Source organism: Idiotropiscis lumnitzeri, chromosome 10 (assembly GCF_059441095.1).
Source record: "Idiotropiscis lumnitzeri isolate Australia: NSW breed Sydney's pygmy pipehorse chromosome 10, RoL_Ilum_1.0, whole genome shotgun sequence".
NCBI classification, from domain to species: Eukaryota; Metazoa; Chordata; class Actinopteri; order Syngnathiformes; family Syngnathidae; genus Idiotropiscis; species Idiotropiscis lumnitzeri.
In genome coordinates this window covers 11,371,684-11,388,797 of record NC_142400.1, presented here as the reverse complement: position 1 = coordinate 11,388,797, position 17,114 = coordinate 11,371,684, and the positions used below count along the sequence as shown (strand labels likewise).

The 17,114-nt window shown below is 44.5% G+C and overlaps 1 protein-coding gene across 2 annotated transcripts in view; it reads left to right on the top strand.

Moving 5' to 3' along the window:
- The first annotated feature begins 2,129 nt into the window (after window positions 1–2,129).
- kirrel2 (kirre like nephrin family adhesion molecule 2) overlaps window positions 2,130–17,114 on the top strand; it is a 37,139-nt gene continuing 22,154 nt past the window's right edge. For both annotated transcript variants that reach the window (XM_088307330.1, XM_088307329.1), the window contains exon 1: window positions 2,130–2,486. In XM_088307330.1, coding sequence (XP_088163456.1) covers window positions 2,447–2,486 — 40 coding nt within the window. In that variant the 5' untranslated portion in view covers window positions 2,130–2,446. The remainder of the gene's footprint in view (window positions 2,487–17,114) is intronic.

Below are 17,114 nucleotides of genomic sequence, written 5' to 3'. Positions count from 1 at the left end.
ATTGAAGAATTTACTTGCAGTGGTCAATTTTTTTCTTTTAAGCTTTTTTTCCACAAAAGCAGTGAGTCAAGTGACTCAATTCAAATCAGTTATAGTTCAACTCCAAACAAAGCATTACGTTGCTTCTCGTGACACTTGCAGAACTTTCTAGAACACTTTCTAGTTTTGGGAGGTCATGTGATGCATTGAGTACAAATCAGTCCACTTCTCATATACTTACCGTAGTTTCTTGCCTCTCTTTGATTGTCTCGCCTTGCCTTCTTGGCTACTGAAAGACAAAAGATCATATTGTATTTTTTCACATAGCGTAAACTTAACATAAACCTGTTAGATAAAAAAAGAATGCTGAAATAATTCACATTTTTATAGTACACCTACTGTATGTCATTAATGTAAGTAATCAGTGTTTTGTAATTTTACAAAGGCTTTTTTGGGGTTTGTTTGTGTATTTAAAAAGCCATATCTTGAATATTGAGTTTTTTAATGGTTAACTTTTTTGTCAGGCGGTTCAGAATATAAAGATGATGTCCGGACAGCGACTGTTTGACACCGCAAAAGATTATTCCCATTTCTCATATTGTATTTGCAAAGGCAAAATTAAAAATTATATTATGAATTCTGAAATGTACAATGGTTTGTGACGCTATCATACCGAGAGGCGTTTCTATTATTCCTCCTCAGATCATTGGGCTACGTGAGCGGGCCAGGCAAGAAACAGCTCTCAGTATGATGCAATGCTTTTCGACAGCGTTGCAAACTACAACAACCACAAATTCAATTTCCCAATTGACGGATTAGTACAATAAATCCAGTTCAATTAAGAGCATTATTATCTTTGTCAAGGCAGCATTCGGAGATCTCGTTCTTGCCTGTGTGTGATCTCATTGTTGGGTTGTTGTGACGAGAGACAAGATCATTTCGATCTCGGAAAATACATGCACTTAATTTATCTATGATTGTACGAAAGGAGGGCGCTGCAGTAGATGAGTAGTTACCATGCACACCTTACCGAACTGAACTTGATGATTCGGGAACGATCTAACCGTTCTTTGTAGAGTTTTTTGACGTTCTATCAACTCCGGCTTCCTCCCACAGTCCAAAAACACGCATTTAAGGTTCCTTGAGGACTCTAAAGGGTTCTATTAGATGTGAGTGTGAACGTGTTTGTTTACATGTGCTCTGTGATTGGCTGGTGACCAGTTCAGAGTGCACCCTGTCTCTCACCCAAAGTCAGCTTGGCTAGGTTCCAGCACCCACTGCAACCCGAGTTCGACAATGGATGGTGGAAATAAAGGATTGAATTTATTGACGGGTGGTAATATTGTGACTGGTTTTAATGTGTAAAAGTAGTTTGACACGGCAAACAAAACAACAAGGACAAAATGGTGCTGTTCTGTTAAGATCAGTGGAGAGATGTGAAGTGCAAATAGTTTTTTTCAGGTATTGCACTTTGCCTGAGGATGTATATTTCTGATGACTTTTGACTTTTACTCCCTATTTGAAAACAAATTACGATGATGTAAAGCACTGATTGATTGATTGATTTATAATAAACAGGGAATGCTGTGACAATGTGTGAAAATCCGTGTCACTGCATATAAGAGGGAAATAATTTGGTGTGCAGAAGCTTTTTTCCATTGTGCTCAGTCATCAGAAACTGATATTGTTTATGATAAAACGTTTTACTGCATTTCAGAGCACTTTTCTTCGAAGTCAAAGCATTGAATCAGTGCTTCTATAGAGTGTGCGTATTTGCCACCTCTGATTATGATAGTGGCCGTTAACGTCTGGGCGTCTGCACAGCAAAATGTGTATTCAAGCACACATTTAACTCGGGATAACTGTTTCAAACGAAGCCCTCCCCTGGACGCCAGCTCAGCCAATAGGGGACCCCAAGAGGCGGTGTAGAGGGTGGTGGTGGGAGGTTCCGCCACCCTTCCCACCGCCCCACCGGCGTGCGTGTGAGGCAAAGGGGCTCCACACACTCATCTTGGTGCCAAATGTGGTGTAAGCCCCCAACAGTGCGCGTCTCCCGTTGGCAAGAAGCGGAGAGGAGTGCGCGTACGTTCCATACATACATCACAGCGAGAGAGTCACTCACACGGAGGAAAAGGAGGAGGAGAGAGGAGGAGGAGGAGGAGAGAGGCAACTTCAGCCGGCTCCATCATCACAAGCGCCCACAGTCCTGGTGAAGAGCGCGCAGCAGTGAACAAGTGGACCGCGCTTCCAGCCCGTGGCTTTTGATTCTGCAGAGTGGAAAGTTATCACGAGTGGGGAAACATGCATCTGTGACTAGACTTCCTCCAAGTGTTTGGGGCTTATTCACAGCGATTGCACTCGAGTGGATCATATCACGGGAGTGCGTGAGCGAGTGGACCACAAGCAGCCCCCGCGCGAAGCAGACGGAGCAGGCGTTAATACACGCGGCCACGGGAGAACAACTACAATGACCGTGCTTTACCTCATCTTTTGCCTTATGGCTTCAGGTAAGATCACTTTATATTTGATCGTTCTTGTATTAAATTAACATTTGAGTGCGTCTTAACGCGCGCTGCGTCAAAGCAGCCGGTGCGGCGCGTCGATCCATGGGACAATTCCTCATCCACACACAAACTACAAACCTGTTATCTGTGGAATTACGCATGCAATTAGTTAGGGGCAGCATGATTGCATCAGTGGGTCTCACACTGTGTGGCGAGTGGCGCGGCAGTGAGTGGATTACACGCACTTTGCTTGGGATTCTTGGCAAGGCTTTGCGGGTTGCGCGTGGAGGTGGTCGCGGAAGATGAGACACGGAAGGGAAAGTTGAGCAGAATCGTTGTGTAAACTGAATGAATGTGAATGAACGAAGTAAGAAAAAACATCAAATCTGCGTAATTAGACTAGAAAGCGCATTTGTTATTTTTAATCTTTTTTTATTATAATTTTGGGGGGCTCCCCCACCCCCGCGGCCCCGAATACCAAGCACCATCCTCAAATAATCCTTCTAATAAAATACCTCTGAAAACACCCAATCGTGTTCAGCAGATTGGTGAATGAAGTAAAAGGGACATCACCTTTTTTTATTTTTTTTAAGAAAGCCTACTTCATCCTAAACTTTCTCTACTTCCACGCGTGATTTGGCTGCTGACTGACTGCTAACAACTCGCATATGTCTTGATGCAAAAAGAAAATAGCTTGCGGTAATTAACACTGAGAGACTGTGACTTATCAGCATTGTGCCAGAGCTGTTAAAGAAAACACGTACACACACGCGCGCGCGCACACACACGTAGAATGTACAAGTGAGTTAATTAAACACCTTAAGGAAAAAAAACATGACTGAATCACAAGCCAGAATTTTAGTTAACAAATGGTATTGTTTGCTTAAAAGCCATTTGTTGGGAGCAGCGCAGTACCATTAAACCCCTCTTCACTCCACATGGTTTCGTCATTGTGGGGCTGGGGGGGGTTGGTGGGGGGCTGATGGGATGCCAGCAAACCTTTGCTCTTTGACAGACGAGCAACAGCTGGATAAGAAGGAGGGAAGCGCCGGTAGCCAGACAGTGGCACTTTACCCCCCTCCTTCCAAATCCAGCACACATTCACACACATTCTACACAGTCACATACACGCACACAAGCACCCAAATCATGAAAATGGTAGCAGCTGCCCTAATTAGAGTGCAAGACACCTTGCAGCACTTATTTTTTTTTTAGTTGTTGTCAAAGCTTTCACGCAAAGTCACTCTAACTCCCAACTGTCAAAATAGCTCCCCTAAGGAGCAGTTTTTTTGCACACAAAAAAAAAAAATAGAATGGACAAAGAACATATAGGCTACATTTAAATAGCAGGTTGCAGGTGCTGAAAATCTATTCTTGCTTACAAGTACAAGAGCCGCCGTACACTCAGCACTTGTCGCCCTTCACACTTGCACTCACATTCCCACTTATGGGCAATTTCGTCTTCAATGAACCTAACATGCATGTTGGGGGAACCCATGTAAGCTCGGAGATAACATGCAAAATCCGCACATGTAAGGCCAGCGCCAAGATTTAAACCCAGTACCTCGGAATTGTAAGACACATTATAACCACTAATCCACTGTGCTGCCCTAGTTCTTTTTTTTATGAATCTACTCAGTACTTCGGCTTGAAACCTACTCCCTATTGATGTTTTTTTTTAATGCCTCTGCTGGTCACCGGTTGATCGTCATCAGCCTGAGCTTACACTCTTTGTAAGCTTCTGTGAGGCTCTGGCCTGCCCGCGAGCCAAACGAGGACAAGCGTTATAGAAAATAGACGGCTGCTTCCAATCTCTCCCTAACCGCTGTTGTTATCTTCCACAGTCTCCACTTCGCTGCTGTTTACTTGCTGCCCTCAGTCTCCTCTCCAATTAATGTCATCACATGGTGAAATTTGAATACAGGAGACCCTCGTTGAGTGACGGATGCATTCAAATCAGTGAAGTTTTCAATTTCTCACAGTGCTATTTTGAAGCAGGAACCAAATCAAATCTGTGGGAAGTAGTGGATAAGTGACGGAGAAGGTGCAAGTCCCAATCCAGTGCGAGTAAAGAAAAAGTGACATAGAAAGTGCAATTTGGTGCTGATTGAATTTCAATTGGTTATTTTCGGCACCATTGTTGCTACATCACAATGTGTCCTAGCACATGATTGCACGCAGGCGTTATACAGTCTTGTTCCCCGCTCGCAATTTACTTTCCCGGGAAGTCCCCTTTGGCGCCCTGAGGAATTTGATTCCACACTACATCAGTATTCTGAGTAATCTTCTGCGAGCGCTTCTTTGGAAACCTTTTTTTTTTTTTTTTTTTTTTTTGCTTTGGGAAGCTTGTGTCTCATCGGGCCGAGTTCAAAGGCTGAGTGCTGAGATTACAAGTTTCTACTGCTTCCCTCTTTAAGTTGTGTCGCCACACCATGGTGCAACTCCATGGTGCAAAAAAATCACCTTCTTTCTTCACAGAAGCCTTTATTTTTTTCCCCTTTCTTGCTTATTGGTGAACATCTGACAAAGGGTCATGGGGACATGCAAGTGCATCTTCTTAATGAGCCGACACACATACACACACCTACAAAGCCGTTACCAAGCATCATCTCCCCTCTTGGCCATTACTAGAGATTTGTCTCATCCTTGTTCGGTGCAGACATGTTTGTGGGCCCACTGACAGCCTGGCCCCCAATAGGGTGGCTTTAAGAAAGTGTGCATATTTCATGAGCGATGGTTCTTTGAATTCTCGTCGAGGAAAGTGGGAGGGGGTCATTGTGGGTGGAGGAAAGTGAGACGAGAGTCTTGTTGCAAGCATGAGGCTTAGATGCGTCACCAGTATCTTAATGATTGCACATGGCGGGAAAACACCGGGGACAAGCGGCAGAGCGTCATTAACCTTTTTTCGCCGCATGTCGAACACACTCACTCATCGTTCCTCTTAACTTCCCCCACCATCAACACCCGCCGCCCATCCTCATTTTATTTCCTTCGCTTAGTGGTACAAAGTTTGTTGGCAGGAACTTCAGCCAGCCGGCTTTGGACACGAGTTGCATAGTGCCGATCCAGCAGAATCTGGATGCAGCTGACTCCTGGAGAGGAGTGTCGTGCATTATTTAAGAGACGTAGTCATGGCTAAGATGCATTTTTAGCTTACTTTGACTTCCTGTCTCTCTGTGTATTGGTTTTTACGCTTGCAAAGTTGTATTTAACATTATCCACATTCACTTGAGGGTAGGAAATCTATCTATCTATCCATGCGGAAATGCAGTATAAATCAAAGAAAAAAAAAGACTTCTCAAAATGCAGAAAAAAGGACAAAAAACACGAGGTTGAACTGAAGCAGACCATTCATGCCTCGTGCAAGTCTGGTGTCGGCTGTCTAAAAGTGCAAATGGGCGGGTGACACCAAGTGTTGGTATTTTTGCAAAGCTTGGCGCAGTTTAAAAGAGGCAGTTTGAGCCATTGTCGCCATCAACACAGCCGACTTGCTTCATCACCAATTGAGGCGGTTCCTCTCTTTAACTTGGAAATCTGCGCCTGAAAGGTGAAAAGTGGAAAGTGATTTGCTAGAATCCTTGTCCGAGGTTGATGCATGCAGAGTAGGTTTCTAAGGACTTGCTAGCAATCTGTCTTCCTGCACCTCGATCAAATTCTCCCAAATCGCATCACACCAACGCCAATACTTACACGTGGATCTAGCAGGTCTTGGGTTTAGACTACTTTCAGCCACTAAATTGCCAGATGTGCCGAGAGTGTGTCAAAGGAAACGCCCTCAATTCACCGGAACGCCCATCTTAGTACAGAGCCGTCTTCCAAATTCCAGCTAAACGAGGCTTGCACTCCAAGCGCACCTGCGCTCTCTATGAATATAGAGGCCATGGTGTCTATTTGCATAGACACCCCTATTTGAGACACTCGGGCTTCTCCCAAGCGCTCTAATTTGCTCCTATTCCCTCTAAACACTCATTTTATGCAGGAGGCACGCGCAAACAAACAGTAATGAATGACCAAGCTGTTAAACAATGGCCTGCTGCTTTCTCCTCATCCTGTAGACACGGTGCACACATTGCATTGCGAGCCTTCAGAAACAGCCCCTACACGTGTGCAAAGGAGAAAGGAAACAATGGCACTTCATAATGACGCCTGCCTCTAATCAGCTTTGCCATTCGGGTAAACACAGATAAAAAAGAACTTGGCAGTATGTCCCCGTGCATTGTTATCAGCTGTTAGCAAATTAGCCAGTCGTGTTTGCTGCTCTGACCCAGCGCAGGAAGCCAGGTAGCAAACTGTTGATGGCACTTGTCCTCTTCAGCCCACCCATCCTCCTTTGTCTTCACTTTCTCCTTGTGCACATCCTCACCTTGTCTCCCTCTGGGCCAGTCGTCGCATCCGGGGAGGAAATGACAAAGAAACGGGACAATGGAGGGGCCCGTGTCAGCTTTCCTGCCTTTGCCTGGAGACATCTTCCCCGGCGACTCCACCTCGGGCTGGATCGTCAGCGTGCGACACAAACTTGTTTACTCTTTCATTCTCCTTTGCAAACAACGTAATGGAAAGATGGGGAGGATTGAGAATTAATTCTGCGCACGTCATTAAAACAGCACCTCGAGGGATGAAGTCACGTTTATACAGTAGAAGATATTTTGAGAAGTTGGCTCGCATTCTCCTCCCCTTCCTCCACACACACACAGACACGCACACACCCAGACACTCAATGTCAATTCCGGCTCAGAAGATGTACACCTTCAACACGCAACAATAATAAAGTTACAGCTTCATTTTTATCCTTTAATCAAGCAAGAGAAGAATTTCATACCTGGTGTCCACGCACACACGTATTCACAGAAAATTTAAACGTGTCTAGTGCAGCACAGCAATATGTGTTATCTTGAATTCCTTAACCTTGTATCAAGCAAAGCTCAGCTGTAGGAGGATTATGAGGGGGAAAAAAAAACAAGCTTAGGTAGAAATTCCTTCATCGCTCTTTTGTCCTGTAAAGAAAGGAAAGACTAGGCATTCTGTTGCCATCTCCTAAGAGAAGATCTGAAATGTTCTGCAGAATGCTGTGGGCTGATGACATATGCTCATTCGCCACAAGTGACTCACCATGAACTCACCGACGCATGTACACAGCTAGTCACCGGGGTCAAGGGCACGCATTGTGATGATAAGTTGACATGAGTGTGAGGCATCTTCGGGGCTTTGTGCCCTTTCTGGAATGATTAGTCAAAGTCCAATTGTCTAATTGATAATGCTCCAAGAACAGGACATGTCATCTTATTTTTTACAAATGACACATATGAGAAAAACTGCTCCTCGTGTCATGTGCTTTTAGAGGAGCGTATTTAATGTAGTTTACACAACTCATAAAAATGGCCTGGTTGTCAGTATTCAAATACCATAGTTGAGATGCTTGAAATCAGGGAGCATTACATCAGATTTAAGGCGGTGTTTAAAGCTGAAAGAAACATATTAGATTGGCTCAAAGTGGAACTCATCACTGGCAAAGACATGGAAAAATGAACAGATCCTCGCACTTTGCAGATAATGTCGGAATCGGAGACATTTTTCAAGTTGCAGTGAAGTGAAGCCTAATTCGGAGGTTCAGCCACAGCAATCTTTTCTTCTTGTTGTTTTTATGCGTTCGCATGGCCACGGCCAATATTGTCTTGGTGACTCAAACACGAATCAAAATATTGGTTTGGCGGTGCTTCAGTCCCGTTTACAGTCGTATTGTCTGTCTTGTGTTGTAGAGAAATGGCCGGAGGAATTGTCTTTTATTTATATTTCTTCCCTGCACTGCTGATTCGTTTTCCCGCCTCGAGCTTCGAGAAAGATGTCAGCCAATTTGCTATCAACTGAAGGATGTCAATCAAAGTGTATTGATCTGGCTTTAAACTGCAACTCCCCCCAATGGCGAAACATGTTAATGTTATCGAGCAGTGTGGAAACGCGAGAAACGGCGTATGTGGGTGGCGGTTGAAGCGGGAGGAAGGAAAGGTGTCTCTCGCTCTCGCTCTCTCTCCCCTGCTGTCTTTTTGGCCACAAAAAGCAATGTGCAAACTGCCATGGGCTCAGCATGGGAATAGGGGGTGGGAGAGAGGCAGACAGAAGGAATGAGAAGGGTCAAAGGGATTTACTGCCAGGAGCTGAACATTTCAGGTAATGGATATGCTTGAATCGGTGTAAAGCAAGCCTGCTGCTTTTTTCTCTTTTTGGCGTGGCAGGGGTGAAAGAAAACAACCGGGGTGTAACTTACCATATGCTCTGAAGGGGATTTACGGAAAGTTGATATTTTAGCACCTGCGGGCCAAACATGAGCTCTCAGGTGTGTACTCGGACATGCGCGGGGCGGCTGTGTGCGTACGTATGTGTGGGTAGAGATGTGGATGCGTATCGTGGGAGGCGTCTTCTGCCACATTCCCGGCAAGCTGCAGTAAGGAGGCCAGTAACAGTCGGTATAAGTGCTTGCCAAGCTGGCTGAGGTGAACTTAACACCCCTGGTAGAATGAAGCAGCCCAAACCATTGTTCCAGCACATTGCACCCGTCTGAATGAGGCATCCTACTTCTGCGTCGATCCCAGGGGGCCGGAAGGAGGAACGAAGCAGAGGAGGAGAGGGACTGATTGTTCCCCGCTCAGACTATCCACAGATGGGGCTATGGCACATGATGTTTGCTTTAGCAAGTCCCAGGCGTGTTCTGTGAATGCACTGGAGGATAGAAGAGAAGGGACTGCCAGTAGGAGGGAAGAAATGGCTGCAAAAATGACCGAGCGGCTTAATACTATGATGTCAGTGCGAAAATAGTGCCGGTTCCCAGAACAGAAGACAAAGCATACAATGAACAGATAGTTGGGCAGGAAAGTGCTCGAGCTCGCCACTATTTCCAAGCAGAGCCATATAAAGCTGAACATAATGAAGAAGGGAGGGAGAGTAAGTGAGAAAAGGATGAGATGCAGGGCTGCATCCATCATGGCTTTGGTGCAGGAGCCATTTGTACCTATTGTTCTCCATAATTTGTGTTCTCAGAAGCTGCAAAGGGAGGGGCAAAGGGGAGACACCGGGCTATGGCAGATAGTTATTTTTTGTGCTAATTACATGAGTGAGACACCGTAATTAGGCTAAATAAAACAATGGGCTCGAAAAGGAAATTCACACAGGGGGAAAGACAGGCATTGATAGGCACAATCTTCTGGATTTTATACATTCAAGTGATCAGGTTAAAAGAAGCTTTTAAAAAAGATGGGGCAGGTATAGACTGGGAGAGAAGGAGAGCGGGCAATGAAGGAGCCAAGAGCGATAAGATGGAAAAGCCCTCTTCTCAGATTGCTCTTTGAGGTGCATGCAGCCCCAGTGCAGGTGGAATTGTATTTAATACACCCGCTAGACATGGGAGGAAAGGGAGATGTTTGAAACAACCCCCCCCCCCCCTAAAAAAAAGCACGAGCGTTGCACTCTGCTTCCTCGCATCAAAGCTGGAGAGTGGCTTCAGCAAGGTGTTTGTTGTGGCTTGTTTGGGAGGTTCTCCTTGTTCGCTCACCGGGTCGACCCGGCCCACTCTTTAACTCAGGTGGTATTAAGCCTCTGAGCTGTCACATAAACTATCAAAGAATCCAGACAACCCGTATATGTGTAAGTGTTAAAGAAATGTAAGTTTTTCTTGTTATCAAGTTTCAATGTTTCAAGTTTCAAATCCATGCAAGTGTAAAAATAAGCCAATCACTAGATAACAATAAAAAATACAACTCTTGAGTAACTCTTAACATTGACTATGACAGTAGATAACAGAAGGCCAGCCTCCTTACAAAAAGACTGAAACAGTCAGTGGATGATTCTTAACTGGCATATCAGAATAAGAAAAAGCTTTCCACTGATAATAACGAAGGGCACAAATAATTTATATAAGCGTTTGAGCTGAGTGGGTGAAATTTTTCTAACTCCATGCTGCATAGTAACGATTCCTTATATCAGTTATCATTGTCGATTTGTTCCTTGTCGCCCTAGCATGTGGACTACTTTCTTACATAAACCTCTTAAACTCAACATTTGCTGAAAATGTTGGTCAAATTGTGAATTGTACCATCACAAAGGATTTAGGCTTGAGAGGTTCTTATCTCTGTGTATGTGTGGGGGCGTACTGAGCTTGTCAGTGGTCTTTTGGGGCGGTGATACATGGAAAGATAAATAAGCCCCTAATGAAGCCCCTCAATCAGCGGGCAGTTAAACAGCTGACCGAAAGATTGAGGAGCAGCGAGGGTGATTGTTGGCTCATTCAAAGTGCTGCGAGGAGGCTCTTGTAGCGTCACACTTCAGATGAACCGTTCTGTGCTCCACAAACCTCAGCCTTTCTTTTTCTGAATGCTCATTTTGATACACAACAGCAGCTCCGGCACTGATTGTGCCGGGCAGTTCTTTAAAAGGCAATTTCGAACGGGGGGGCCTTTGTTTAACGCCCCCAAGTAGGGGCACATTCTATCTATGGAGCTCTTCTATTGGGTTTAAAAGGTTGTGTTGCAGTAGGCATGTGATATTTTGTTTTGAAAAAAAATAAATAAATAAACAAGGTACATCTCAGAACTGGTCCGGACTAGTTTTTGCGGGGATGAGAGAAATCAATGGCCCATTTCAAGCTAATACCGCCATGACTGTTGTGGTAATGGTGCGAAAATGGCCAGCGTTCATGTGGCTCTTTTATACCTCCAGGCTTGGATCACAAGTGAAGTCCGATTCATTCCCACTTGATTCGAGGGAAAAAAAATTCTCAAGGGCTTTCAAAAGACTCACATGATGATGGCAAGTGAACAGGTTGCTTTTTGTAAGTTTTGTAAGAAAACGGATGAGCCTGCCATTTTGCCATGGGACAGGGACAGTCTGTAACACTGAGCTGCTGTTTTTCCGAGCAAATAATGATTCCTCTCCGCAGCCTTTGCCTCTTTGATCCCAGGTAATGTGCTAACAAGAATCCCCACCACACTCACCGAGAAGTGTGTGTACGTGTGTGTTTTCTCACCAATTAATGAATTGCTTTGTATGCTTGCTGAGGTGACAGTGGCCTTTTTCTGGCGGGGTCTGAAACACACACATTTGTGTCTCCGGCCCTGGGCCTTCTCACACTATTAATGAAAGCAGACTCATTAGTGCTTGTGGTTCTATAAGCAATAGGACTTTGGACCATTGTGAGAGTGTCTAATCAGGGGACCACTCAAAGGCTGAGGGCCCCGCTGGACCAATGATAAAGTTCACATTTAAAAAGGAGCCAACGAGCACTCTCTTTAATTGGGAGAGAGGGAAATACCGAAAGGGGTCCGTCACATTTGGAGGTTCGTGGTCACTGAGATTCACACCTCCTGCTCAGAGAGCAACGCAGAAGCTTGATTCCCTCATATTTCCTCTGCATGTCACAATTCAATCTGCTCAATATGAAATTATTTCCAAGACTATTTCCATCCTACTTTAACCTTATCGCTCAAACCGAGATCTTTGAGTGACGGGTTGGTCAAAGAAGAAATAGAGAGTCGGGAATAAGGAATACAAATGGATCTCTGCGGAGTGCCTTAATGAGAATCAGTTTGCCATTTTCCCGGCTCAGATGTTGAAACAGCTGGCAAATAGGTAGGGAGAGAAAGCGGAGAGTTCGGAAAAGAGCTAAATGAAGCCATACAACAAAGTGATGCGAGTTGCGCTGCTCGCTTGATGTTTGGGGCTCTAACTTGTGTCCCGCAGCACTTAACACGCCCTAAGCCATCTCTCCTGGCGGTTAATTAGAATCCAATAAGGTTGCCTCCTGTTGGTCATTGTTCCTCCAGTGTGTTTACCCTTTCCAGAGGCTCCATTCGCTGCTTAATCTGCCGAGACGCTGAATGTCAATAGGTCAGGCCAAGACTCCAGAGCCCAGAGAGGGCGGGCGGCGCCATTGAGCAAAGGGGGAAGGAGAGAGGATCAGGGGGATGAAGGAAAGGGGTCATTTCTTTACCTCCTTGCTATATTTTTCTCCCCGCCACCGCATTCTTGTTGTTGTTTCTCTCTCCCCCTCCCGATCCCTTCTACGGCTCTACCTCGGCTTTTCTTCTCACTTCTAATCCGTCCTCTTGATTGTTCTAAGCTGCTTTCAGACAGCCCCTGGGATGCTGGGTTGGGCAGTTGGAGACTGTTTTAATTAAGATTCAGGCGAGAGCTCCCTTAAGAAGGGTGCTTTTAGTGCAGGACAGACAGAGCAAAGTGAAAGAGTGAAGGTGACGAATGAAGGGCTCAAATCAGAAAATGGCAAACCAAGAAAGCTTTTTATTGAAAATAAAAGTTGTTAATAGACATGGAGGCATGCGTCCATTTGCTCACACAAACAGTCGGGCTCCAAGGCATCCAAGGGGCTAAGCCAAATTGGATTTTTTTCATCTGTAATCAAGCGGCACAATCTTTATGGATCGATCTCAACTTCCTGTGATTCATACCGTATCCTGCGAGGCTGATATGGGATCAGTGTGAGCCAGCAGGCAAAGCGAAGGAGTTTAAATACTCGATCTAATGATCGATCATCACACCAGATGGGCTGAGAAGCCTGCGATGCTTCACTTGTATGTCTCAGCCCCAAACTGGAAATCTCTCGCTTCGTCTAATTTTGAATGGAGAATGGAAAAAGTGACATGCTAGATGGGCTTGAATGAGGACAGACATCCATTTTTTTTGTGCATCGCTTTTCCTTTTCAGTGTCCTGGGGCGCTACAGATTATCGGAGCTAACTTTGGCTGACTAGGCTCTGGACTGGTCTCCCATCAATTACACGCCGGTTGTGGAAACAAACAACAATTCACCCCAACAATCACCAAACCCGCGATGCCAACAGAGAAGTGAGGAGTGACCCACTACGTCATTTGGGGCTGGGGGCAGACAGGCACAACTTTGCACAACTGACAAAAAAAAAAAAAAAGGATTGAAGGGAAATAAACTAAAGAAAATCGATTAGACAGACCTAGTGTGGGGCTAGATTTTTTATTTTTTTTTTTAATCCCAACCTCTGGTGAAAATAGGCTCGGCATACAAAATAAGGGTTTGCCTGTGAATTTTTGCCTAATAAAGGACACGTGCTCCGTCTTCAGTACACTAGTTCTTTAGAGCACATCTGTCCATCTTTTCCAACTAAGGGCCATACAAAAGTTAAACCTCAATGCAAAGACAGAGCGCACAATGAAGTGTTTAAGTCAATCAAACCAGCAGACTTAAGTGTGGCGGGTGGTGAGGTGCGTGAGGCCAAGCCGAGGTCGAGAGACCAACCCTCGGCATTCTCTGCCGTCACACATCCCGACACACAGCCACCATATGTCCAATGTTCCATGCTCAATGAGGAAACCAGCCACTGTTACAAAGACCCATTCACAGCCACTTGATGCTGAAGAGTCGTGGAATGCTGTGGTATATTTGGGAACAGAGTGTGGCACGAGCTTGTACCAAATAAGCTTCTGTCATGTCAAGGATTTTCAGCTTGCCTCTTTAATTGCGGGCCGATCAAGTCGGCTGTGTTCACACCCACAACGGTGCAAAAGGTTCACCGGCTTGCATGCGTCAATAATGACAATTAATATGTTAATGTGCAAAAATGTACTCTGTCAATTTTGTAGAGAAACTTTTTCTCTAAAAGGACTATATTTGGTCCCAGTAAAATATTGAGCACAAGATTCCCCCTAAAAGTTACATTGAGAATGTTATGCTGAATATTTTACGCTGAAATTTTACGGTTTAACGGGACCAAATATAGTCTTCTTAGAGTAAAATGTATATGAAATTTACTATGTAGTTTTGTAAGTTTTTTACAAAAAAAAAAACAACTAAAAAACAGCAATGTGAGCCTGAGAAAAATACATCCATAGTAATTTGTGTTTTAAGCAATGCAGGCTGATAAACAATATCATGATTTTGCCCTCAGCATGTTACAGCATCCGTGCACCACCACGAGATCCGCCTCCCATAAGAGTCCCCAAGTACACTGTGCCTCAGTCACTCACAAGGCGCTTAATAAGGCCACCAGTAAATGCCAAGGAAGATATGCCGGAATGAAAGATCTTTTTCTCATACTCCAGCTTTGAGGATGAGTTTCCTGGTGTCGTGGGGGAGGGTAAAAATGCAGCTTTTAAAGAGCAATGCTACATTTTAAAAGAAACAATAAACCCATCCGCTTATGAAATAATATTTTTTGCATTTCGCATCCCGTTGTGTGCCAGCTCAGGGGACTTTTGGCAGACATGAAAGCTGAGTAAAAGGTAGCAAAGGAAGCCCGTGCCAAAAAGATAAAGTGTGCCGAGCTCCACTGGGAGGGATGCATCACACAGATAGTTCATTCTTTCACTGTAGTCATTAATATCCAGCGCAAAAAAAAAAAGGTCAAACCTGACTTGAAGCCGTCCAGTATATCACAGTTACATTTATACATCAAACCCTGCTGTGATGTCTCATCAGTTCGGTCACACAGGAGAGACCCACACTGCACATTATCAAAGATTGATGGGCTGTCCTAGTTAACGACAGGGGGGAGTGAATGAGGAGGCGTGGGCATCGCTCAGGAACTTTTGCATAGTCAGAGATGTTGACGGTGCATCACAGTGTCATCTTAGCGCTGCAAACATCATTAGTGCGGCCGGCTCATGCTTTGCCACGCCGCCTTCCCTCGCTCACAACCTCCCGACCCGACCTCGAGATAAGCAGCAGAACTTGCAAATGCTGTATTCTGAGGTCAAGGCTCTCGCACCAAAGGCTGCCGGCAGATGCAGAGGCTTCAGCCTGCATCTCCTCCCATCCGTCACTTCTCTCTATCCATCCGCTTCTCTGTGTGAGCAGAACACAAACAACCAGATGAGCCCACATCCTTTTTTGGTTTCAACACATCTATTTAATGCAGCGCCATCATGCCCAGTTGTTCACACTGCTAGCTGCTTTAATAATATATTGATTAATTAGCTCACTCATTAATCATTTATTCCTTAATCCTGGCCTGATTTTTCTTAGGGAAGCGGTGCAATCTGAAAAAGCCTGACTTCACATTTCATTATAATTACACTCCTTCACTAATCAACACTTAAGAGATGGAATTTCAGGAAATGAGTTTTTCTCCTTCCTTTCTTCTACTCAATACAAAGCAGAAGTATTGAGGCCAGCAGGTAACAGACCAGCCGCCCTCCTCCCCAACTCTCGTCTTCTGGCAGCTCATCTGTGGGTTAAAAGGACGTTTCCACTTACAAGAAATCAAATGAACAAAATGAGCATTTGATGTTAAATTAAAAACTTTTCTCCCCGGCAAAGTCGACATGCAGGGGGAAAAGGGGAAATTAGGTTGCATGCACCTTTTCAGTTGCTCCCAAATAGACTCCATACAGTTTCTGCCTATTGACAATTTCCAATGGCAAAACCTTGTACTATACTACGAAACCACACGTGGTCTCTCATTGGTTGATCATATTCAACATTACCGCGCTGCTGTTATATTTGACGATACATAAAAAATGACAAAAAATAAATAAACAGACAATGCTAACATTAGCTTACTTTGTACCTTAGCTCCGAACATCGCAGAATTATGTGCCATAATCTCCACTTTGCCACAGTGGGCCATTTTCGTGGTGCCTTTAGTCTCCCGTTGAATAAAATTTGTCTTCTGAACTTGCCTCGAGGAAAATACAGGCGAGCTTCCATTGTTACTGCCCAGTCTGTGTAGCGGAAAAGCAGCAAAACAGAAAAAAAGTGTATATGAATATTGTAAAGGTGGTTTTGTAAGAATGCCGAGGCGGCAACATTGTGAATCTTACCATTTTATTGTTTCCAGAAGAGATTCATGGCTCCCAAGGGGGTAGAAAGTAATTTGTTTAATCGCCAGGAGTTATTTTCTATGGACAGAGAGAAAACATCGTTAATGTGCAGCATGAAAAGGAAAAAGTGAAGAGGAATATTAAAACAGGTTTAATTAGAAGTGGTCTTTGTGCTTTTGTGTATCCGTTGCAAAGCGAGGCCAAAATACAACACATCAGCTTTCTGTGAAGAGACTCTTGTTGGCTGCTGACAAAAAAAAAAAAAAAAGAATTATGCATCAAATTAAAAGAGAGCTCCAGTGAGATGACGGCAAGTCGGGCATTAACCTCTAAGCTTTAAAAAGCACACACATTAAGCAACGCTAATGAGACACTCATTGAGGGAGCTGTGTTCTGTGTTCAAAAACACACAAAAGCGCGGCATTTACTTCAATGTGCTGCTTTGAATTAGTTTGTCACCCTTACTCATCACACCAGCAGCTAACGTTACAAACATGAACAATGGCGTCAATGGCCTTTTACCGCACTGAGATGCGTACGCGAACAACATTACAGCCCTCATTAAAAAAAAATAATACTAATAAAAAGGGGGGGGGGGGAGTATTAATTATGAAACGCACTACTTCCTATCCTATCGTAAAGAGCCAAGGGGGTCTCCATCGGGCTCAATTAGGGAGAGTAGGCCACAAATCCCCAGACTAAATTAATTGACACCCCAGGGCATTCGGTCGAGACCCAGAACAGAATCTATGTAGACTTTCTTTGTTTTCATTTCACTGCCTTTTAGAAAAAGCAAGAGATGGAGGCAATCGTTATCTCCGTGTTGTTTTATGGATTT